The sequence below is a fragment of the Leptosomus discolor genome, chromosome 2 (assembly GCF_034619465.1).
Source record: "Leptosomus discolor isolate bLepDis1 chromosome 2, bLepDis1.hap2, whole genome shotgun sequence".
Classification (NCBI taxonomy): domain Eukaryota; kingdom Metazoa; phylum Chordata; class Aves; order Leptosomiformes; family Leptosomidae; genus Leptosomus; species Leptosomus discolor.
This window is the reverse complement of record NC_141392.1, coordinates 74,232,273-74,257,329: the sequence shown is the minus strand read 5'-3', so window position 1 is coordinate 74,257,329 and position 25,057 is coordinate 74,232,273. Positions and strand designations below refer to the sequence as shown.

Sequence of the window (25,057 nt, the reverse complement as noted above, 5' to 3'; positions counted from 1 at the left end):
CAATGACATTACAGCTTGCTGATGCTACTGCAGAGCTAAGTGTCTGGGACACGAGTCCCCTACCTCTCCTCTCTGCTGGCCAGGTCCAGCCCAACCCACCTCAGCTCCTGGCTTCTTCACCCTCATCAGCCATGCTCCTCTTTTTCCTCAAGCAAGTGCCAAGGTAGAGTAGTGTTTCTGCATGTGTAGGTTCACCTGTGGACCTATAGATCCCTAGAAGGTGAAGGTGTGGGAACTGGAGTAGGAAAAGAAGGGTTTGTGCTGGAAATGGGGTCCTGCACCCTGAGGGGAGGAGGACAGGAGTCACCCTGTGCACTTCCCTCTATAAAGATGTTATAAATGAGGTGTGAGGTATGAGAGGTGAGATATGAAAACCTTTCAAGGACTGGTCTCTGCTCTCTCTAGGGAGCGATGAGTTCATGAAGAAGAAAGAAACTGTCCTTATCTGAATCTTCCAAGAAACCCACTGACTCCTTGCTCGAAAAGTTTGATAGCACTATAATATGTGTTTATACCTGGAGACACCTTCAGTGTCAATAACATTGAAGACTCAAATTGTGTTTTCCATAAAGAATTAACCTTGCAGACTGAATGCTCTCCATTTCCTTGTTTAAGCCAGGCACAGCTCCATTTTGAATCTGTCTGAATGTGAGTTTCTGTTTGCCACCACCACAGAAGTTGCAGCCGGTAGGAGAACTGTCTTTCTGTATTTGTGGCAAATGTGCAGAGCCTGGAAGAGGATCTCAGAAAGCATGATGCTACCTGTTTCCTTTGGGCACTGAAAAATCCAACTGCACATCCAGCAATAATTGTGTCTTTCCCATCATCTTTAGCTTGAATTTTTCCTGCCCTTGCTAGCGTGGAGGTGCTTCATGCTTGCTGCTCACAGTCCTCCAGACCACCCATGACTGCATCTCAAATGCTATTGAATGTACAGACTTCACAATGCTTAAGGATACAAAAAGTTCCTGTGATTATAAATGTTTCATAAAATTGATACTTAAAGAAAAACTTTTCAGTATTTTTTAGTAATGTGGAAGCAATATTAGGCTTATAAGCATTTAAATGGGTCGGATGCTTTATTAAGTCCATTTCAGAAATTTTTCTTTGTACATAAATGAACAATTTAAAGGCAAACGGTTCTGAAAGAAATAGTGCTGAACACAGCCATATGAAAAGCAATCTAAAAATCCTGACAGAGATTAAGAAAAAGAAATGAAAGTGCCCATGATGTATGGGGGTCTAAGAATGAAAGATAAATTGTTCCTTGCATGTGCTGTGTCAAACCAGCTGTTGCTCCAAAGCTCTTTACAGGCTTTATGCCCACACACCGAGTGAGCTGAACATCCTCCCTAGCACTGCTGAGTAAGATGCAGAAAAGGGAACTCTGCTCAGGGAATGCCAAGATTAAAGCACCTCAGAGGCTTAAATTTGCACTTTTTCTGTCCTTGTGCTAACTGATAAGGCAATGTTGGCCCACGAGGGTAGGCCTGATTCCACAGAGATTTCAGATTCCAAATCACTACCAATAAATCCAAGGAAAAAAAAAATTAAATCAGTGGAGCAACCAGTCATTGCTCTGCACTGATAGGTGTAATAGCAAAGGAGGATTTTAAGGAAGCGTATAAAAGAAGATAATAATACATTTTGCAGAGCTCCTCATAAGCATGAGAGGCAGTATGGCAAAAAGGACATAATTGCCACTTTGATGATTAAAAACTGGATAACAGAGGCCAGCATCATGAGACAATTAGAGGAAGACACAAGATTTCACCTCTCAAATGCATGCGTTTTGCGTAGCATGGTATGCCCAGGAGATGAAAGGGACTGACTTAAATAGAAATGAGGAAGCAGGAATGAGAAGCTTTAAGAAAAGAGAACTATAAATTCTGTAAGAATAGCTGCTATAAAAAGGACATTTACATGCTAAGAAGGAAGAAATAAAGGATACAGCTGAAGATTGTCAAAATAGCTCTAAGCCAAATGTGAAACAGTTTCCAGTAATTCAGATCCCTCATGGGCAGGCAGGTCGTGGGCTCTCCCCTGCAAGGGGACCACTCTGAGGCTGGCGTGGCATGACAGCGTGTCCTCCAGTGTGCTCTCCATGTTTCACATGCCAGCCAGTGAAAAGAAAACGGATTGTAGGGGAAATGGCCATCTGCTTTTGTCAATAAAAGACCGTGTGCATGGCTTGAGCCTAAACAGACTGAAGCCAGCCTTTTATAGCTGCATGGGGGCAAATGGGAGACCTTACTAAAGTGCGAGAAAGTATAATTTAAAAGAAATAAACAAAAATTACTATGACACAACTTCATCTGCTTTATACAGCCTCCAACATAGTATCACAGAAGGCATGGGAACTTATAAAGGCAGGTGTTCACATTAAACCTATGATTTTCTCAGCTTCCTAGGACCTAGTTTCAAAAACATTATTTCAGATATTGTTTTCTCACAGTTTAATGTACTTTCTGCTGTACAGGGGAAAAAAGATTGTAAAGTTTCTGTTTCCTATAAATGTGTACCGAAGGCATTTGTATGCCTCATTCACTGAAAGCACCTCACAATCTTTGGCATACTTATTCTTCCAAGGCACCTAAAAGGGTGTATTAATACCCATGTTCCATAAACCATTTAACTGAGGCACAAGGTCGCAGAAGTGCAACATCTTGATACTGAAGTGAGAATAGGCATAGCTGAGGCAGTACTAAAACCGATACCACACACTGAATCACATAGAATCACAGCATGGCTGTAGTGGGAAGGGCCCTCTGGGGATCATTTGGTCCAAACGCCCTGCTCAAGCAGGATTGCCTAGAGCCAGTTGCCAGGACTGTATCCAGGTGACTTTTTGAGAACTCCAAGGGTGAAGAATCCAACAGCCTCTCACTGGCAACTGGGGGAGTGCTGGCCAGCTCATAGTTGACCAGATCCTTCTTCTTGCCCTTCTTGATGATAGGAGTGATATTTGCTTCCTTCCAACCTCAGGATTCTGCCCTGATCACCACAACCTTTCAAAGATAACAGTATCCTTGCAGTGGCACCAGGCAGCTCCCTTAACTCTTGTGGGTACATCTCATCAGATCCAATGGGCTTGTACAAATCGAATTTGTTTAAATGTTCCTTTCAATGGGGTCCTTCTCCACTGAGGGTGAGTCTTCCTTTCTTCAGACTTTCCCATTGATCTCAGCATCTTAGTGTTCCTGAAGGCTGGTCTTACCACCAAAGACTGAGGTGAAGAAGGCATTGAGTAGCTTGGCCTCTTCTGTATCCTTTGTCACCAGGGTCCCTGCCCCATTCAGCAGCAGGCCCACATTTTCCCTAGTCTTCCTTTGGCTGCTGATGTACCTGTAGAAGCCCTTCTCTTCCCTCACCAGATTCAACTCCAGGTGGGCTTTTGCTTTCCTAACACCATCCCTGCACACCGTGTCTATACTGTTCCTCCGTCAGCTGCTCTGCCTCTTGTGTGCTTCCTTGTTGTGTTTGAGTTCAGTCAGGAGCTCCTTCACCCATGCAGCTCTCCTGCTACCTTTCCTTGACAGTGGATTGGTAGCAGCTTGGGTACAAAGTGTGTTTGGCAAGACAGACACAGAGGGTTCAAGGCAGAAAAATTTTCTTCACCAAGATGCGGAGTCAGTTCATCTGTGCTTATCTCCATGCCTGCTTCTAATATCCACAACAAGACATACTATAGCTAGTGCCCCAGCCTAGCACCCTGGTCTGCAGGGCAGATATACCTGCAGAAACTTACCCCAATCGCATAGGCAGTCTGCCACCGGGCAGCAATATGGACACAAATGTCTCCATCTTAAACGAGTTATTTCACCAATAACCCCTTCTGCCTCTTGTATTACATGTATGTGTCATTCTAAATCAAACAGATGAATTTGTAATGTTAACCCATTTGTTTTAACAACACTTAATTTACTGGCCTACAGCCTTTGAGCCTCATAGCTTTGGTTTCTCGCAATATTGGCTACAAAAATGACCTCTCAGTTGTCCCAGTGGTTACCTATTCAAAAATCAGTGTGTGGCTGCAGGGACATTTATACAGCAAACATCTAAAGCCACTGTTAAAAACCCAAGACCTTCATTACCTGATTCTTACACTAAGAGGTTGGCTCAGCCCCTTCAATGTGCAGACAGTAATTTCTGCTACCTATTAGACTTAAATTGATGGCTTTTGTCCTACATACCCACACTCCTAATGACAACTGGACTCGCTGTATAAGTAAGGTGGACTCTTCTAGGGGTTTGTAGAACTGGGTGTGAACTCAATCTTCTCTCATCAGGTAACTATGAAAAGCAAAGTGCTAAAAGACAAAATACACATAGAATAAACACTTTCTAATAAGAAAATGTTTAGATATAACTTAAACCAAAATAAAATTGTGATGTGTATGTAATACTGGAATGATACCCTGAATAGTCTGACTCATTCTTTCACTGTGCCAATGAAAAGAAAAAAAAAAAAGGTGGAAAGTCTGACATATCTAATATGAAGCATCAATGAACTTGTCTCTCTGTTGAGGGGTTACAAACTGCAGCTAAAGCTACAAAAGGACATATGTGAATTTTGGTTGTCCAAACCCAAACAGAATTTGAAAACATCACTCAGTTACTGAATTCATCAGACTGGACCCAGGAACTCTAGCTTGAAGGTATGATCTCTCATTGCTTTTCAAAATGCTGGGAGGGAGAAGAGGCTAGAGGTGCCGCTAGAGGTGCCACCAGAGGTGCCCAACCAATGGACTGTGTCCCACCTCTATCATCCTGTCTCCGAAGCGCTTCAGAGGCAGCTGCCCAAGGGTCTTCGCTGGGGAGACACAGAGGAGGTTTCTGCATGTGTTGTCCAGAGCAATTGATGCTTACACGAGTATTGACCTACCTTGCATGTGAAGGAGGTCCTGTCATGTGGTAGGGAAGGGGCCATGATAAGCAGACCTCTCTTACCCCCAGCGTAAGCTCTGCAGCTGACCTGCCTAGCCAGAAGCACAACAGCGCCAGGGCATGCCAGCTGTCTCTACTCAGTTTGTTCCACTTTGCAAAGAAACAATTATTTGAGGGCTGAAGAATGAGATAAAAAGGGATCGCGACTGTGTATTGTAGTCAGTGGGTTAGACTGCTAACACTGGGCTCTGGGTGCCAGCTTTTGCTTGCTCCAAGAGCTAGAAACTAGAAAACAGTAGCATTTTCAGAAGAGCAAGGACTCGAGGCAAGCTGTCTCCCACTCCCAGACAAGCATGCTAAAACAATTAAGACTGCAGAATCATGCTCGGGTTTTGGAGCAATTACTGTGTAATTCTCCATGCCAAAGAGTTACTCTTAATTTGTTTGCTGAGCAGCTTCAGCAAGAGAAAATGGAAACATTTGTGCTCTCGCTCCCTCACCTAGAACTTCATGGGAAAAGCAGGGGGAGGTAAATGAAGGGGTTCAAATTTTCTTAGGTGGGAATTAAACCCATGTTTCCTGAGCCCCACCATTGAGCTGCTGGATGAAAGCGGACTGTCTCTTAAGCTTTCAAAGGAGCTAAAGCACCTCACAGCAGGAAAGAGGTCAAAGCGCTGGCTCCGAGTGCAGGGATATATTTCCCTACAACCAAATATAAGGAATCCAAGTCTGAGACAGGCACAAACACTTAGCCTTTCCTATTATAGGTGGCTTTCTGTGTAACCAGGGATTATAGGACCACTGATATCACATCTCTGCCCTACTCAGACACCAGACAGTATAGGTCACACACGTCTGCCAAGTTGACTGGGATGCACTATATCGTGTTTATTGCAGCTACCTGAAGCGAATAGTCTTCCTGAGCTGAGTATAATAACAACAGTAACAATAATAATGACAATAACTCGTATTGGCTTAGCCTTTTTCACCTTGTGTCTACAGTGGATTTGTTCAGGCAGTGAAAATCATAAAAGCAGACTCAGGGTACCAGCCTCTATCTGCCAGCTGGGAAAATAACAGACTTTGGCTCTTGGCTTTCTCCTTGCAGCCCGAGCCCTGCGGAGAGCCTAGGCATTTGACGTGGAGGTCGCTAGGTCCACAACCCCAAGCCCTTCTCTTGCTTCATTTAGCCCTAAATCAGTTTTGGTTCACAACAGCTAAATACCAGGAATCCAAGTCTGAGGCAAGCACAAATGCTTCCTATTTCCTATTTTAGATGTCTTCCTGTTTAGCTGGGGCCATCAGTTTCATTTCACACCTTGTGACACTTTTCAGCATAATTGTGCATGGTTCCACTCTTATTTAAGTCCTGTCCCCACCCCCAGTCTAGTTGGAATTCATAAAAAACACTGTAGCTACATGACATAAAGCACTTGTCATTAAAGCACACGTGGTCTTTCAACACAAATTGATTGAGGCATCACCTGTCAATGCCATTCTAACAAATAGCTGGTTATCGGGAATTTTGTACTTAGATCACTCCTCCCAGCAGAACTGAAGGAGGAGTGTGAAAATGGAAACAAGCAGAAGCTGCAGAGAAGGGGGATTGTGTGAGGCAGTGGTGCTGTTGAAGCAAAATGTCATTGGAACTGCAGCTTAACTTCATGTCGAATCAGGTTATCACCTGCTTGTCATTGCTGCTACTTGTCTGGCCACAACAAGAGTTACAGAAGTAAAAACAGCAGGAAACTACCCTTACACACACACACACACACAAAAAAGGGGGGGGTGGGGGGAGTCGGGGGCGGGTAGAGAGTGAATAAATTTCTGCCAGTTTAACTCTCCAAAACGGCTTATCACGAGGTCAGAGGAAAGCCAGGGCACGCACAATGGAGGGAGTGGAGCTGTAGGGCCAGAGCACAGGAATGAAGGGAGCAAAGGACTGCCGCAGCATTGACTTAGCCCAGGTAAAACTGTTGGGGAACTACAGTCGGAGCAGTATTTATCCTTAGACGGATATAAAATGTTTACAACTCCCTACTGCAGAGCTACTACCTCCATTTTTTGTCCACACACTGACTGATGCAATGGAGCCCAAAAACCCTTTCTTTGCTGCTGAAATGTGGTTCTTTAAAGCAGAATCAGCATAGAGCAGGGACCAGTCATTTGGTGGTATATCCGCACCTTCCCTGCTAGTTGTTGTTTCTTGCTGTGATTGCTCTGAAGGGAGGGGCTTGAACTTTACAGGAGTGTTTTTGCTTTTGTACGATCTAAGGAATTTTTGTTTGTTTTGGGCTGGGTTTGTTGTCGGGTTTTCTTATTCTTGATTTTAGTTTGTGGGTCTTTTCCCCCACCACCACCCTGAAGTAACAAGCCTAATTACTAGAGGCTGGTTATCTAGTTGGTTGGCAGATATTCTTTTATTAGATATGAGAAAGACAAACTGTATGATACTTTTAAAGTATAGAAGTTCTGTTAAGTTTTCAGTTTCCCAGCAAACCGGACATTCAAACAGTCTGGATCCTATTTAACAAACATTGTTGAATGTATTCAGTTAATAAAAGCTTAGCAAATATTAGTAAAGGGCTTGTAATGGTTGTGAGTGACATAAAGGTTAAAAGCTTTTGATAGCATTGCACCAAACTGGAGTAAAGACTGAAGAAATCGAAGTGATGTGTCAGTAAGAAATCTCAGCACTGATAAATATATCATGAAATAATTTCTTGGAAACAGGAAAAGATTCAACTATTCCACAAATACGAATTTAGTTTTAGAATCTGAAACTTTTAACATCATTCGATCATATTGTCCTGTTCTCTCATTATCAGAAAGTATATGCAGATTAAAATAAGAATGAAATTCCCTCAGTGTCCCAGCCTGACAGTTCCTGGGAAAGCAAGATGTTTTCTTTCCTATGCAGTTATTAAACTGTTTCTCCATTATGACCAGGGGAAGAGAAGAAAGGGCTTTGGGGTAGGTTGTCATATAGGCAACGTTACCTCTTGGTGTAAACTTCGATTATTATTTTTTGTTTTCCTTGCTGCCCTCCCTGCACAGAGGAAAGATCTCTGTGCACCCCAGGACACAAGGAGGCTTCCCAGCATCTCCTCAGAGCTTGGATAGCCCAGGGGAGAGGCACAACAGGAACACCAGAAAGCACACGCTGTTTGAGGATTTCTATAAACACTGGATTCCAGCTCCCAAAACCGCTCTTAGATTCACTTTCTTTAAAGGCTTGTCTGGACGAGGATAAAGGTGTATTAAAAAAAAAAAAAAAAGTGTCAGTGAAAACTTTTAATTAACATGTTTTCAAATTCTCAGTGTTGACAGGGTGTGTTGCATTTTAGTGCATTTGCCAGCAAACGTGTTAAAATACATTTGTGTCCCGTCTACACGTGGCAAGTTAGAGCATGTTTTTTAAAGTTTCAAAATTTAACAGGAGTTAAAACATGTTCATGATTGTGATTTTACCTTAGCTGAGGGTGAGTGTCACTGATGAGTTTTCTTGGGACTCCGGAGAGCAGCTGCCATACTGGCAGGGAGCTGTTATTTAGCCACTTTCTCCTTTTCCTGAACTGTCAAATGAAAGTAACATTTAATTTACCTGCCTTGCAAGAATGGATAAAAAGGAATGTTTTATACAGTATTGGGAAGAAAAATAAATTAAAAGCTGGATATTAGTGAGATGGGAGGTTGGGCAGTGGTTACAGCAGTCAGAAGCCATGCTTTCATAGGGTGGCAGTTTGCAGTTTCAGAGGACCAGATATAAGGTCAGGATTTCTGCAGCCACATAACCCAGAGTGTGGCACCGCATTCAGCTGTTGTTCCAAATGCGGCCAAACACTTTGCAGGGGCAACTTTGCCTCAGCTGCCCCTGGGCCAAAAGCCAGCGGCTTTTTTTCTAGCCTCCCCACAGAAGGTCAGTGTAAAGTTGACATAAGCACTATACACCATACTTATACCTGGCTAGCTTGACTGAAAGGTTTGTGTTTATGCCCCATCAAAGTGGTAGCTGTGAGGCACAGGTTCGGCATTAATGATCACGAAGTCACAGCCAAGCATCATTAACTCGGAGCCAGCTGCAACGCTGATTTGCTGGGCAGCACTGTACAAACCATTTCATCAGTCCGCACCTCAGTCTTCCCCCTTATCAAATGGGGAGGAAGAAAATAATCTCAGGTGAAATGCGCTGAAAGGAGCCACATTTTGGAAGCACTGCAAAAAGACAACTTCGTCTGGTGGGTGCAACACACAATTAGAAATCAGGAAATTGGTTGTGGCGGGGCCCTTAACCTTCGGTGGAGCTAGGGGAGGAGAGTCCTGCCATCTCTCTGAGAACAGCTCCCCAGCCCTGTCTCTTCTTGTTAATTTTTGGGCTACTCAGAGCTGTCTCTCAGTCATGGCTGTCATGTTCTTAGAAATATTGTCACCCACACCACATCGGGGGATATAATTTTTTTGCTGACACAGCTATTGTGGTAAAAGCCCTAACACAAATACACTTAGCAATGGCACCACTTTTTTCAGACACTATATCTCCAACAGCCTATACGCAAGCACCTTTACACTGGTATATCCTTGTTCCTGCCAAAGAAACGCTGCAACATCTTTCTGTGTAGAAGGCACTGTAGAAAATTGGTATTTTCACATTCAGATCTGATTAGTCCTGCTGCAATACACCAATCAGGGATTATTTTATTGTGGGTTTGTTTTTTTTTTTTTTTCTCTCTTTCCCCTCTTGGAAGGAGATGAAAAGATCAGGAACTTGAGTAAAGTGCAAGTTTAAGAACAAGGAATCTTCCCTCCAGCATATCTCTGCTTGGCGCTTAAAGGTGTGGTGTGACAAGGAGCAGCCTGGTAATTGGTGGGCTGAGGAGGTCAGCCAAGGGGTTAAATCTTGTATTTGCACCTCACGTTCAAGGGTTTGGGTTAGAAAGCAGAGATAGCTGTCCAGGTTGTAGTGCACTGGGACTGACACAGGGAGTGTACATATATATTCCAGGTTTCCTGCTTGTCCAGAGACTCTACAGAGGAACTTGTGGAACTAAGCATCTAGAATAACATCAGTCAAGCTTTTTTTTTTTTTTTTTTTTTTCCTTTAAAGTTGTAAAACATTGAAATGGTTGAAAAACATATCAAAAGCACAATGCAAAGCATACGCCGTCAAAACTCCCACAGTCACTCTGTGAAATTTTTCAGAAACACTACTCTGAAATTCAGATGCAGCTACGGTAGAAAGTAAAGCTGCATATGCCCAAGCAGGTGAAACTGCGTACACCCGTGCAAGGTGGCCAGATGACTTTTGATACCGATTGTGAAGTCCTGCCTTGGTCTTCCAGCGGGTCTTCTCAGGTGATCTGTTACAGCAACCGGTGTGGAGAAAAAAAAAAAAAAAAAAAAAAATCCCAAACCACCACCACCAAAATCACGATCTGCTTAATATCCAGAGAGAAAGGAGCAGAGAAGGCAGTACTCGTGGAGTCCCCTCGGGCAGCGGAGGAGGATCACGAAGAAGGAAGCTGTCCCGCTGTCCGTGCCCCGCGGTCGCGCTGCCGCCACGCCGCAAGGTGAGCCCGCCGCAGCGCTCTCCGTCCCCTTCTGCCGCCGGTGCCCTCCGTCCCGCACCGCTCCCCCAGCACGCCCGGGGCAAGGGGGTGGTGAAAGCAGGCGAGGGATCCCCGGAAAGCGGCTCCCGCCACCGCGGCCCCCGGGAGCGGCCGCCGCGGCGCCCCCGAGCCCACCCGCCCCCGCCCAGCCCAGCCCAGCCCAGCCCAGCCCCGCAGCGCCGGGGCCGGCGGCCGCAGGTGACGCCGGGGCGGGCAGGGCCGCCCCCGCCCCGCTCCCAAGGAGCCCCCGCCACCGCCCCCCCGGCCGTCGCCAGGGAAACCGCCCGGCGGCGCGGTCCCGCCGAGGGAGCCCCGGGGCGCGGCGGCAACCCCGGCACCCCCGCCCCGCCGAGGGCGTTCACCCCGGCGGCCGCCCCCCTGCGCCGGCCCCGGGGGGTGCGGGTGTTGCCGGCGCGGGGTGCGCGGCCCCGGGAAGGGGCGGGGGGAGCCCCGCGGGGGAGCGGGAGGCCGCTGCGCCGGGCTCGGCGGGGCGGGCGGCGGCGGGCGAAACAAAGGGAGCGGCGGCTCTGGGCGGCGGGGGAAACTGTGCGTGAAACGCGGCGGAGGGAGAGGCTGCATCCCCACCCCAAAAACCACCCAAATGTGCTTATTGCCCCCAGGAAACGAATTCTTTCCCTTGAGGGGTTGAAAAAAAAACCAACTCGCCTGCCCTCGCCGGGGTTACCGAAAGGCGGCGGCGGCCGCACAAAGCCCACCGGCCCCGCCAGCCGCGGGTAATCCGCGGGGAGAGGAAGGTGGGCGGCTGGGCCGAGCCGCCGCGCTCCGCAGCCCTTCGTTATCGGAATAATTTTAACATCCTTGTTTATAAACAAGAGGCGCTTGGAGGAGATTACCCGAGTTTGGGAAACGAGCGTTCTGACGCTCGTTTCTGCTCCTTAAAAGGGGGTGGTGGTGTTCGGGGGGGAGGGGGGATGATCTGGGCCAGCCTTTCCCGCATCGCAGCGCGGAGGGAACCGGCCGGCTCCCCGCACACGCCGCCCCCTCCCCCGAGAAAGGAAATCCATCAGCTCCGTGATATTGTCACCCCCCCCCCACACACACACACACCCCCATCGCTGCTGAACGCCCGAGATCACCGTTAATTCGCGTGCATTAGTCTCGGGTTACGTCTTATTCGAGGGTTTAAAATCAACGTAAATACATACTCGGGGCTGGGGTTTGGGAAAGCGCGAATGTTTCCCTGATAACGTCGCTTCGCCCACTACTTGAGTGCATGGAAATGTAATCTTGAAATGGGTCACCGCCTCAGAAAATACTTCAAAAAACACAAATCAGAAATAATCAGACAGCAGAATTTAATTAAAGCCGTAGGCTAATCACAAAATATTTTATTCCAAGCCAATATCACTAGGGGGGAGGGGTCCGTTTCTGCTTCGGCAGCGGCTCCTGCCGCCGCTGCTTTAGCGTTTGCAACATCTGGCCTACAGACCTACTAATTTCGACTCGTGATCTCGTTTGGCGAAACCCGATCTACGTGGTTCAAATACCTTCCAAATTGGGGGCGATTTAACAATCGCGACCAATTAAACCCAGGGAAGAAAAGAAAAAAAAAAAAAAAAAGGAAAGGGGAAAAAAAAAAAAAAAAAGAGAGAGAAGGCAGCAAATCCCCTCCTTCCCTCTCCCCCCGCCCCGGGCTCGCACACACTATCTGTTGCTCTCTCACGGCGGCAGCGGGTGGGGGCGGGCGGCGGGGCCGGGACGGACTCACACTCACTCGCACTCCCCGCACGCCCCTCGCACCATTGTCCCTGCCCGCCCGCCCCGCTTTTTCGGGGGTGTTTTGTTCGCTCCCCGGCGCGGGGCTCCGCGCGCCCGCCCGCGCCGCGCCGGAGCGGCACATTCATTATCGGCCGGGGGCTGATTTCAAACCGCTGCCATCGCGGCTCCATTGTTCGCCGGGCGGCCAGGCCCCGCCCCCCTTTGTGTGGCGCGGCGGCGATTGGCCGGCGCCGGGCGGAGGGCTGCCGTCACCGCTCGGGAAGCCCATTCATCTGTGCACTTGGGCGTTGGACTCCGCATCTTATTAGCAACCAGGGAGATTTCTCCATTTTCTCCTTGTCTACAGTACGGCTACAAATCTGGGATTTTTTATTACTTCTTTTTACTAAACTTGGGCTCCTTTTTTTTTTTTTTTTTTTTGCTCGACTTTTTCCTCCCTTTTTTTCCCCTCCCTCCTGTGCTGCTGCTTTTTGATCTCTTCAACTTTAAATTTTTTAAAAGGAGTGCATTATAATCGGTTCTGTTCTCTCTTCTCTTTTTTTTTCCCCTCTGGTGTGTGTGTGTGTTGCTGCTGCTGCTGGTCGCCCAGTATTTATACCAACCCAACGCTCTTTGTTTCCCCTCCTTTTGGATCTGTTGAGTTTCTTTGTTGAATAAGACAGCATGGGTGCCCAGTTCTCCAAGACCGCTGCAAAGGGCGAAGCCTCCGCCGAGAAACCTGGGGAAGCAGTGGCTGCATCTCCATCCAAGGCGAATGGACAGGTAACAAAAAAAAAAAAAAAAAAATTAAAAAAAATTAAATCTACTCCTTTTTTTAAGCCAACTTCGACGGACTCTCTTTCGCATCCTGTTTAATTCTTCTTCCTTTGATGCCCCAGTGGCACATTCAATGGAGAATACGGTCAATCCTTTTATCTTTGCAACTCGAGGCAAAGGAATAATTTCTTTTTTTTTTTTTTTTTGTAAACGGGCTCGGCTTTGAATGATTCGTTCCTTTATCTTTCCTACTTGGGGGGGGAGGGGGCACATCTTTTTCCTTTTTTTTTTTTCCTTTTTCTTTTTTAATCCCTCGTGTATTATGGTGAAGTGTCCCAATGGCTCGTAAACGGAAGGATCTCACACCGCTTGGCTTTTCTGCCCGCTTAACCTCCTTCTCACGAAGACGCTGGGCGACCAGCGCGGAACGCCTCTCGTGGCAGCAGGATGGCTGTGTAGTAGCGGGGGCCGGAGCCTCCGGGCTGGGGGGCTCGGCGGGAGCGCGGCGGCGGCCCCCTCGGGCAGGAGCGCGGGGCTGGGGCAGCTCCGCCGGCGGGTCGGTAGCCGCGGGGCACGGCTTTCTGTCACCCACCCCACCCCACCCCCCCAACGCGTGAGCCGGCTGCCGCGGCTGGCCGTGCCCCCGCTGCCCCCCGCGGCAGCGGCGGCGTTGCGGGCGGGCACCCCCCGCCGCCCCCGCAGCTGCCGCCCGGGGCAGCCAGCCGCGCTCCGGGCGCCTGAAAGATGCAAATACGGCGCTGGGAGGGGGAGGGGGGGGGGGGGGCGGGGGGCAAGGGTGGGGGGGGGTGCCTCACCGCACCGCCCGAGCGGAGAGGGGCAGCGGCGGGCGGGGGGGCCGGGGCCGGGCGAGCTTTGTTAGCCTTCCCCCGCCCCACCGCCGCCGCCGCGGCTGGACGGGGCGCGCCGGGGGCGGGGGTGCGCGGCGCCGCTGCCGCTGCGTGGAGCCGCGGCGCCCTCTGGCGGTCGCAGCCCGTCCCGCCCGCCGCTGGGGGCGCCCGCCGCGGCCCGGCCCGGTGAGGGACGGCGGAGGGCCCAGGGGTAATAACCGCGGAAGCAGAAAGCGGGCGAGGAAAGGCCGCTGGGCGGGGAGGGCGGCAGCGCCCCGTGTGTCCCCCACCCACCCGCTCTCTCGGCACCGCCGGTAACGCCCGTCGCTGTCTTGCAGGAGAACGGCCACGTGAAGGTGAACGGCGACGCCTCCCCCGCGGCGGCGGAGGCGGGCAAGGAGGAGGTGCAGGCCAACGGCAGCGCGCCCGCCGAGGAGACGGGCAAGGAGGAGGCGGCCTCGTCGGAGCCCGCCTCCGAAAAGGAGGCGGCCGAGGCCGAGAGCACCGAGCCGGCCTCCCCGGCGGAGGGCGAGTCCTCCCCCAAGACTGAGGAGGGCGCGACCCCCTCGTCCAGCAGCGAGACCCCGAAAAAAAAAAAGAAGCGCTTTTCCTTCAAGAAGTCCTTTAAGCTCAGCGGCTTCTCCTTCAAGAAGAACAAGAAGGAGGCCGGCGAGGGGGCCGAGAGCGAGGGCGGCGCCGCCGCCGCGGCCGAGGGCGGGAAGGAGGAGGCGGCGGCGGCCCCCGAGGCGGCGGGCAGCGAGGAGGGCAAGGCCGCCGCCGAGGAGGCCTGCGCGGCCGCCGCCGGCAGCGCCGAGGCGGCGAAGGAGGAGGCGGGGGACTCGCAGGAGGCCAAATCGGACGAGGCCGCCCCCGAGAAGGCGGCGGGAGAAGAGGCCCCGGCGGCGGCGGAGGAGCAGCAGCAGCAGCCGCCCCAGCAGCAGCAGCAGGCGGCGGAGGGGAAGGCGAAGGCGGAGGAGGCGGTGGCCGGCGCCGCCACGAGCGAGGCGGGCAGCGGCGATCAGGAGGCGGCCCCCGCGGAGGAGCCGGCGCGGCAGGAGCCCCCCTCCGAGAGCAGTCCGGAGGGACCCGCCGCCGAGTCGGCGGAGTAAGCGCCGCCGCCGCCCCTCGCCGACGGACTTTTCTTCCCCCCTGTTTGTTTGTTGGAGTGGTGCCAGGTACTGGTCTCGGAGAACTTGTCTACAACCAGGGATTGATTTAAAAGATGTCTCGTTTCTTTTTTTTCTCTCCCCCCGCAGCTCCCATCTCAAATCGTTGTGTGTTGCCGCCATTCCAACGGGCGGAGGGGGGCCCCCCTCCGCCCTCCTCTCCCACCCTCTATATTTTGGTTTATTTTGTTGGTTTTTTTTTTTTTTTTTTCATCAGTATTAATGTTTTGGTTTTGGTTGGTTCGGGTTTTTGTTTTGTTTGGTTTATTTTTTTTATTATTTTTTTTTCATACTTTGCAACTCTCTTCATATTATTAAACTCTTCCCGATCGGTCTATGGACATGCCCATATATGAAGGAGATGGGTGGGTCAATAAGGGATATCAAATGAAGTGACAGGGGCCGCAGTGGGGAACCCGGGGCGCGCAGCCCTTGCCGGCAGCGTGCCCCGCCAGAAATGATGTAAGGGGTTAGTCTTTTTTTTAAAAGAAAGTTATTACGATGTATTTTGTGAGGCAGATGTTCTATAAGGTTTACAACACTACAAGTCTTGATTAAGAAGGAAAGGAAAAAGGAAAAAAAAAAATAAAAATCAATACCCAGATAAAGAGATCATAGTCTTAGGAATTCATTTAAACCATAGGAACTTTTCACTTATCTCATGTTAGCTGTATCAGTCAGTGATTAAGTAGAAATACAAGTTGTATAGGCTTTATTGTTTATTGCTGGTTTATGACCTTAATAAAGTGTAATTATGTATTACCAGCAGGGTGTTTTTAACTGTGACTATTGTATAAAAAAAAAAAAAAACAAATCTTGATATCCAGAAGCACATGAAGTTTGCAACTCTTTCCACCCTGCCCATTTTTGTAATGATGCAGTCATCTTGGACCTTTTAAACACAAATTTTAAACTCAACCAAGCTGTGATAAGTGGAATGGTTACTGTTTATACTGTGGTATGTTTTTGATTACAGCAGACAATGCTTTCTTTTCCAGTTGTCTTTGAAAATAAAGGAAAACTCTTCAGATGCAATGTTTTTTTTTTTTTTTTGTGTAGCATCTTGTCTATCATGTTTTTGTAAATACTGGAGAAGCTTTGACCAATTTGACTTAGAGATGGAATGTAACTTTGCTTACAAAAATTGCTATTAAACTCCTGCTTAAGGTGTTCTAATTTTCTGTGAGCACACTAAAAGCGAAAAATAAATGTGAATAAAATGTATAATTTGGTTGTCTTTCTTTTATGGATACTCTGGTAGCCTAAAGGGACTAGCCAGTATTGCCTAAATTTGTGTAGAGAAAGTCGTGTGTGCTGTTAGCACTAGCTTTGAAAACTACCTTCCTAGATCCTGGACTCTGTAGTACTGTGCATCTTTCAAAGAAATTGGGCAGCGCACCAGATAATTTATAGGCTTTTCTGGCTTTAAAAAGAAGATGAGAAGGCAGTCTGAGCATGTACAGTGTATGTTTCTCCTGTCCAGGCTCCATCTTGCTTTTAAGACCAGAGGTATCCAGCGTATTGAGTCTTGCCTCTTGAGGAAAGTAAGATTTAATTCAAATTGCTTAGGGTGGGGCACTGAAATTTTTACGATGAGTTGCTTAAAAATTAAGCTCTTGAACAGAAGTCCCACTTGGTACGCTGGTCCTACTTGGGTACCTGGTCGATTGGCTTGAAATCTTTAGCCTGGAGGGAGAAAGGGGGAATTAACACTGCCATTCTGCTCAAAGTAGTTAAAAGCAATATTCTCTTTTTTTTTTTTTTTTTTTTTTTCTCTCAAGTGCTACTCCCAAGTACAGGTGAGTTACGAAACAGATTTCAAAATTTGTCTATAAAAATAATCACTTGGTGCTTGCCTTTAATTGTTAGGCTTTTTGGTTAATTTCCAGCATATTGCTCAGGGCATATTATGCCTTAATAAAACAGTGGGCTCATGCAAGAAAAGCAGCAGTGGTATTTGAAGGGTGGAAATTGATTCAAGAAAGTGTTGCTTCTAAGTTTATAGGAGAAAGTTTAGCGTTACACTTATTTGCTTCCACCTAAATTTTCAGCAGCGACTCTTTGGAAGCAATTATGATTCATTTTATGAGAAAATGGCACGTTAGCACCTTGTTCCCTAAAGAACAAAGCCTAAACTGAATGAAGTATAGTAGATTTCCTGCTGAATGCATACTTTTTTTTTGTTTTTGTTTTTTTTTTTTTTTGGTTGTGGTTTTGTTTTGTTTTGTTTTTAATTCAGCTGTCTACCATTTTAACTTTGGCTTGTATGTACTCTAGTTGCCCTGGAATTTCTCTATAGCTTTAGAAATGTATTGAAACTATGCTATAATTGCTGAGGGACAAAAATAAATGGATGTAAAACAAGATCCTCCACACCAGTGTCATTCTTGGAGTACATGTGTTTGAAGTCTAGTGCATAACTGCTTTGCTAAGGGGTTTTTATAACATGGCTGTAAAAACCTGTTCTGAGACGCATGATGTCTTGGCCATAGAGTCAATGTCTCTTTTTAATAAATATATATATATTTAAATCCAAGGATTCTTAAAGACAAGTCTGAATTTCTTCTTTCTTATTTTTTTCTTTGTCAAACTGTATGTGTACGTATGAAGAAAATACTCGCTAGTAAAGTTCTTTTTCAGATTTTTCCCAACCTGCTCTCCTCAAACTTTCGTGTTCTTTCCTCAGCTGGTGGTGTTTTCTGAAGCGCTTCCAGTTCCTGGGGGTGCAGAATTGCTCCTGCCCCTGCAGCCAGGCTCTTGGCCTGGGGCTTCATCATTCCATGGGTTGGCTTGATTTGAAATCACTTTCCAAGTGTTCACACTAGTAGAGTTTCAATACAGAAGACCAGCTGCATGATCTACTCTTCTGGTCCTGGCGGTCGGGTGAGATTTGATGATACCAGTTTTCTGCTGTGCGGTTTAAGAAGGTGGGAATCAGAAGGGGCTTGGAAGAGTGGAAATGGACGAGTTTTAAGCTGCGTCCTCCTGCCAAAGAATTGTGCAAGAACATCCCTCCACCCTTGGTCCCCGAGGGACTGAGAGGTCACTCCTGTGCAATTGTAGAATATCCTTGTTTATGTAGAAGGAAAATGAAGGGGCTGGGTGTTAGTGACTGATGAGATGGTTAATCTTCTTACTGTGAAAGCTTTATATGTTTTTTTATTGCCTTGGTTGCCTCGGTGAAAATGCTAATTATAATAAGTATTGTAATTTCAACAAATTCTCTCAGAACTGGAATGCATGTGACTTCAAAATGTGCGATTTCAAGCTGATTTTCATATCTTGTGGGTTGCTGTGGTTATTTTTAAGCAGAAAGTTGTTATTGCTACGAACAAAGTAACTTCTGTTGTCCTGAAACAATGTCATATTTTTAGGTAAAACTTACACTGAAATCTAATTTTGCCTGACTGGGGGCTCTAGAGATTTACTTCTTTTATGTTTATTTACTTAGACCGAGGCAACAGTCTTCCTTGTTCAGGGTCAAAACTTGGTTGTACAAAAGTCCTTTCAAATTTCAGGCCTATCTTGGTAATATCTAAACTTAATTTCAGACTCTCCAAATCGCAACGTCTGACCTCAAGTACTTGAGTTCTGTATCTGGTCCTGATAGTTATTAATGTGAAATTGTAGAGACTTTGCCTTCAGGCAAAGAATCAAGGCAAGAAGAGGGAAAGGCAAGCTGGATGAGGAAAATGGAGCCTAGGCTTTGTCTTCTGCTGGAGTGTGTGCAGCTTCCTGCTTGCGTACACAACCATTCTATGCAAATCAAGTGTCCGCGTATCAACTTCTGATATACCTAAAAACTCCCGTTGGCTGTATTTGATGCAAAGGTTTCATGTACGGGTATTTTACTCCTTTCTTACAAGGGAGGATGTTGTCTGTTTTAAGAATGTTTTTTGTTATCTAATACTGTTTGAAATGGCTAAGTCTTGAACTTCACTTGCAGATGATTAGATAAAGGTCAAAGGTTTTCATCTGCTTCGACTGTTTGGGGTTTTCCAAGTAGCGACTCCTTTTATACTGCTTTTTAATAAAAGGTCTAAAACAATACACATTCTAGTCTGAAGCTGTAATGCCAGTGAATGGTTTCCTGCGAAATCAGTCCCATGAATTCAGTCTTTATACTGTTTGTATAATGAAAGAGTAGTAAAAGGTCATCATTGGTGATACCGGACTCATTTTAGCGTTCGTTTGTTAGGTTTTAAGAGACTGAGGTAAAATATGTTTTCCATAATGACGTAGCTTAGCTGAACGCATCCTGGTTTTAGGCTTTGGCAAATTTATTTTACAATGCTCTAGTCACTGGGATAGAATAAAGCAGGTGCTTTTTTCCCCAAAGTATGCAGCAAGTGAAAATAGTATATTGTGTTACAAAATACTGTAGACAGTGGGGTTAATTTGTCCTCGTTACAATTGTGGGGACCTCAGATAGTTGACAGTGAATGGAAAATATTGTGATTGCAAGGGAATCCAGCAGGACAGAGGCAAGCGGGCCAGGCAGCCTCGCGTTACTCGCATGAAGTAATGTAAGTGGTGGTGCCACAATGAAGTACAAGCTTACTGAAAGTCTCTGTATTAGCTTGCCCTGGGGAGAGTGGTGTGGTGGTGATTTTTTTAAGGCCTGTTGCTTGTTTTGAGGATTTAGAAAGGGAAGCTGTAGCAGCGTGTTTCATGATGCATTTACTGAGACAACTGTTGAGGTCGTTCTGAGGCAGGAACATTGCCTATTGGGAAGATCAGAGGAGGGCCATCAATGGGATCAAAATGATGATTATGGCTAAACAGATGAGTGATCAAAGTGTTGCCCCATGAATAAAGCACAGAGTTAGGAATACATAAATTTGGTCTGTATTATTGAGTACGCTTTCTCTACGAAAGCAGGAGACAGCTACAGAATGCCCCTGTTTTAGGATATGGAAAATGTTATCTGATAGTGGTGACGTAAAACTTCAGTTAATGCTGTCAGAATGTTTTGAAGTCTTGAGGAGGGTTACAAGTATTATTTATACGTCTTTGCCCTCAGTCTTTGTTATAGGAAGACATGTTTTTCCAGAACAGGACTACCAAGATACTAGGTGAAACATGACATTAATACTTGCAGTTAGAAAAATGCAAACAAGACACATGGAATATTAGTTCTCAAAGCTATGATGAATTTAGATAAAGTGGCAAAGCCATTATTCAATTAAAAGGGATCTTTTCTTTTTTTTTTTTTTTTTTTTTTTTTTGATGCCTTACACAATTTTGATTTCAGAACAGAAAGTAGGGGAAACGTTGCTGGTAGTGTATGTGTTGTTATCACCAAGTAGGTAAATGTTCCAGGACCTAGGATTCTTAGGTTAATTCTTGCGTCCATGTACGTGATAGCCTGCACTAGAAGAGCACTGGAGAGAAATTGTTTTGAGCCAAGCAGTGCTACCTTCTGAGGTCCTTTCCAGCACCACCACTGATACTGTTGGTAATAAAGTATTTGATAGTTACTCTTAGCAGAGACCACAGTGACTAGAGATTTATTTTTAGGTACAGTCCAAATTAGACTCTGTCTCCTGAAGCTCACAGCTTAGTTTCTAGAAAAGAGAGAGAAAATAAAATACCTAGGAATCTACTGGTTAGGGAAATTGTACTTGCTGAGTAGCTCTAATAGCTGCGAGAAGTGACTTGCTAGCCTATAATGGAGTAGTTATCTCTCTGGAACTTGGTATGTAGACCCACCTGAATTTTTTAAATTAATTTGATAACAGAAAAGCCATGCTTACAAGGGTGACCTGCTGTTCAAAGGAAACAAAGCCCATTGTGGAGCTGTTGCTAATAGGCTCCTTGCTGGAAAAGAACTGTTCTGAACCAGTACGTGAAGACCTGCATCAGCAGGGCCTTTACAAAAAGAAAGCGAGAGGAAAAAAAATCGACCAAACTTTAGGAACTAAAGGAAGAAATTGCTTTTTTTCTAGCCCTCTGGAGCAAGGCTGTCATAGGTGTAAAGTACCTCTCTTCTGTCTTTAAAAAATACAATTAATTACGAGAGACATTGTTTCCACCAGAGTGCAAAGCCACGCCCCTCTTGACAACTACCAAGGAAACAGAGTCCAAAATTGATGAGGGTTACATTTTTCAGGAATGAATCATTAGGCCAGTCACAAGCCCTACATCCCAGTTTAGGAGCCTGTTAAAGCAAGTTTACCAGACACAGCACCTCTCAGGAGACTGGGCAATAAATGTTTTCCATCTTAGCAATCAAACAAAATGGCAGAAATCATGGACTGGTACTCAGAATACAAGAAGGAACATGGGTTCCACCCTCCACCCCCGTTTCTATTTTTGCGTATCCTACATATGTGTTTGGTTTCTAATAATCATCCAGGAAGAAAACTTAAAACAGTGGAGAAAGAATAATTCCAAAATTTTGCTGAATCCATTTCCCTGGATGTTTTTATACAGGTATATTTTAATTCTGTTTTAATATTTCATTCTGCTATTTAACACTTAACTTTATGAGTTAGTGCTTGCCTGGAGAAACAATGTCATATGTATATTAAAACAGATAATTTTGTGGAGGCTTCATGTTGGCTTCATTCTTCTGTCACTGAGAAACATGAGAAGGAAGTTAAGCAATACAAAGTGCTTCTAAAATTGCCCCGTAAATGTTGCTAACAATAAGAGAAATACATTTGACTCTTCTGCGCAGCATCCACCTGCAATCCACTCAAAATGGAGTATATGCAATAAAAGGACAAGAAAGCAACTGTGTTTGCATGAATTAAGAGACTGAAGACACACAGGACCACAGTGGCAAAATGTTTTCACGTGTTGCTGTCACAAATGACAAAAATGAAATGCCACTGGAAACTTATCCTTGTTGTTGTATGTGTGAGAGCTTACACCCTGGGGGTTCACCAGGCCTAGCTTTTCCCCTGCTGCCACCACATGGAGTCTGTCTGATACTTGACATTGAAGTGATGATGCAGAAATGTATTTAAAAGCTTATCTGGCTAAATAATCAGAAAAGTTTGCTATTTTCAGTGTAAACCCAGTAATTTTTGATCATCGTTGATATCCACTGAATGCTGTGTTACCTGGTGAATTTTTTGCCTTTGTGTTGCCTACAGGGAAAGTTGCCATTTCAAGATCATGAAGCTTCTAATGTTATTATAAATTGGGCCAAAGGGGAGAAAGAAGGGGAAAATATCTTTCCAGCGATGTTAGAATAGGACCATCAACTTTAATAAACAGAGAAGTGAGGTTCATAGCCAACTGTTCTCTATTTAAACCCCAGTGCAAATCTAATCTAATCTAATCTAATCTAATCTAATCTAATCTAATCTAATCTAATCTAACTAGGCTTTAGGGCTTTGACTTGCATCTTGTTGTTGTTATTGCATACATGTTATGATAGTCATTAGTTTGATAATCTGTGGGTATATAGAAGTGGAAAAAAAACTAGTGCTTCTGAAGTTTCTCTCCTCCTAAACGCTTCATGGTAGACATACCACGTGTAACTGCAAGAAGCAATCACTAGAAAAATTCTGCGTGGCTCTGTTATGTAGAGATGCAGAAGATGGAAGGGCTAAGTTGTTCCTGAGGATTTTAAGAGAAATAATACTCTTTATCTTTTGTGATGAAGATAAAATGAGGAACACACGTAGCGTAACTCTTTAGGAAAGCAACACGAGTTCAAACGACACTGTAAAAGGGAGCTGAACACAAGATGTTCCCATTGGCACTTGAGTAAAACAACATACATGTAAGAAACGCACCATTTGCAAGTGAAACCGGACATTTTAAAATTTTCCGTGATCTTACTGCAGGCTTCCTTTCTCATGAATCTGCTGCATTAAAGGCAATTGAGTTGCAGATGACAGTGACATGGCCAGCTGGGAAGGAATCCCAAAGGAGGAGCATGGCTGGGGACCACTTCCGAACAGCAGCACAAACAAAGGTTCGTTCCTGCAAGAACTACTATTAGGAAATATTTATATTGTGATACGGGCTCAAGAGGCACAGATTAAATACGAGTCTTGCTTGTGCTGGGCACTGTGTAAACATACATGAGACAGTCTCTGCTCTGAAACAGCTTCCAGGCTAAATGGAGAAAGGTTAGGCTGTTTCACTTCCTACCATTGTTAAAATCACATTTCTATTTGTCTTGGTCAAGATTATGAAGGAGGAGGGAATAAATTACCAACTTCCTTTTTTTTAAAAAAAAAAAAAAAAAAAAAAAAAAAAAAAAAGATCTGTGTATTTACGAGTTTCTTTTCTCACTTCATGCTCTTTGGCTTCATAAAAGTCAAGCTGTGATACTTGAAGGACTTGTCGTCCGTGTACAAGTGGCCAGGCCATTTTCATCGCCATGCATAGTGATGGGCATTTTAAGCAATAATGATTAAGTTAGAAGGGGCTCCTGAGTGAAAAGATCAGGAAGCCCAAAAATCTTAAACTGTAGCTAGAAAGATTATCGATAGCTCTCTAGTGACACTTTGAGGCCGTTTTCATGTACTGAAACTAAAATACGTTTCGCTCGGGCTGGCCGTTTCGTGCGCTGGCGCAATTCCCACCCTGGGAGCAGTGTGGCTTTTTGGGAAGGAGGGAAGAAAAGTGCTTCGTTTAGGAAGAATATTTGCATGTACATATATGATTTTTCTTTGGTGGCTGTTCATTCTTTATAAAATTATGTCCTTTATTAAATATTGGCATGTTAAAAGTACAGAAATGAAGATTCTTCATGGTTTTTCTTTTCTATTAAGAAGGTGCCTCAACATCCTGAATTTTCCAGTTATTGTTCATGATTCCTAAGAGTATTAAGACTTTTGCTCTGTCCAAATTGTATTTTAAAACCACAGATATCAGAAGAAAATGTATGTATTCCAGCTGAATTACTGCAGAAAAATAAGGGAATGGAACTGCTGTGAAATTTTTTCAGACCGATCAACTGAAATGCCATGGGTCCTCATGAACCAGCAGCCCAATGAGCTGAAATGCATGTCTATATTGTGCATTAAATAGTGAAAAAAGTACATTTATTAGAGATTTTTCATATTTATATTCACATGGCATTGAAAGAAAGTGGCCTCGCTGATTTGTAAAATTGATTGTATTTTGCCACCATTTCTAGCACACTGTGCCAAATTTATCAGAGCCACTTACTCGCAAATCACAAGTTTAAAAGCTTCTGCAACTTTTCCTCTAACATAGACAGGAATGGTAGTGCAGGGATTGCCTGATGACATTTTCACCATCATGTTGCATAAATCAGCTAAAGTGGTAAAAATGCTTGTGGTTTGGCTATATTTATGGTCTCTCTATTGCTAACAGCATGAGAGAGCTATGGGAGGGAATTTCCCTAAAATTGTTGTAGCAAATGTAACCTCTCAGACATCTAGCACTTGTTGCTACCAAAGTATTAAACTTGGAAACTATATCTACGATGTACCAAGGGGGGGGAAAGAATAAGTTGAAAGAATCATTAAAAAAAGTAGTAGTCAAAGGATTTCACACAGCATTAGGAAATTAGCTGAACAATTTCTGAGCCACTAGTGAGAGCTTTTGACAACAAAAAGAAATGGTATAATCTGGAGAACGGGAGAAAGACAAATACAATACCTATTTTACATATGGTTTCACAAAAGAACTGGGAAATAATATAGAGGAGTGAGAAGTGGTTGGGGCAGAAGGACAAAAAGACATGGGTGTTACGTGGAACCACAACACTATGAAGCAAGGAGTAGGGAAACTACAGACAAATCAAATGCATTTATAGGGAAATAAAATAGTAAGAAATAGTCAAGATCAGCTTCACAAGAATGAAACATGTCAAGTTAATGTATTTTTCTCTTCTGACAGTATATACAGTCATTCAGTGTGAGTCAGGAGCTGTGGTGGATCTTGACTTTGCTAATATTTTCAGTGCTGTCCTGTGCGATATTCTCATAAGCACAGCCAGGGAAGTAAGAACTGGGAAAATAGGTGCTGAGCAAAGTAAGCTGAAAAAAATAACCTCAAGGTGTAATAGTCAATGGTTTGCTGCCATAGTGGAAGGACTGGAAGTGCACATAAAAGGGGA

At 45.4% G+C, this 25,057-nt stretch overlaps 1 protein-coding gene across 1 annotated transcript; it reads left to right on the top strand.

Moving 5' to 3' along the window:
* Window positions 1-12,896: 12,896 nt before the first annotated feature.
* MARCKS (myristoylated alanine rich protein kinase C substrate) lies at window positions 12,897-14,972 on the top strand. The gene is made up of 2 exons (XM_086461288.1): window positions 12,897-12,995; window positions 14,176-14,972. The coding sequence occupies exons 1-2, from the start codon at window positions 12,897-12,899 to the stop codon at window positions 14,944-14,946; spliced, it is 870 nt and encodes a 289-aa protein (XP_086317414.1). The 3' UTR covers window positions 14,947-14,972.
* The last annotated feature ends 10,085 nt before the right edge of the window (window positions 14,973-25,057 follow it).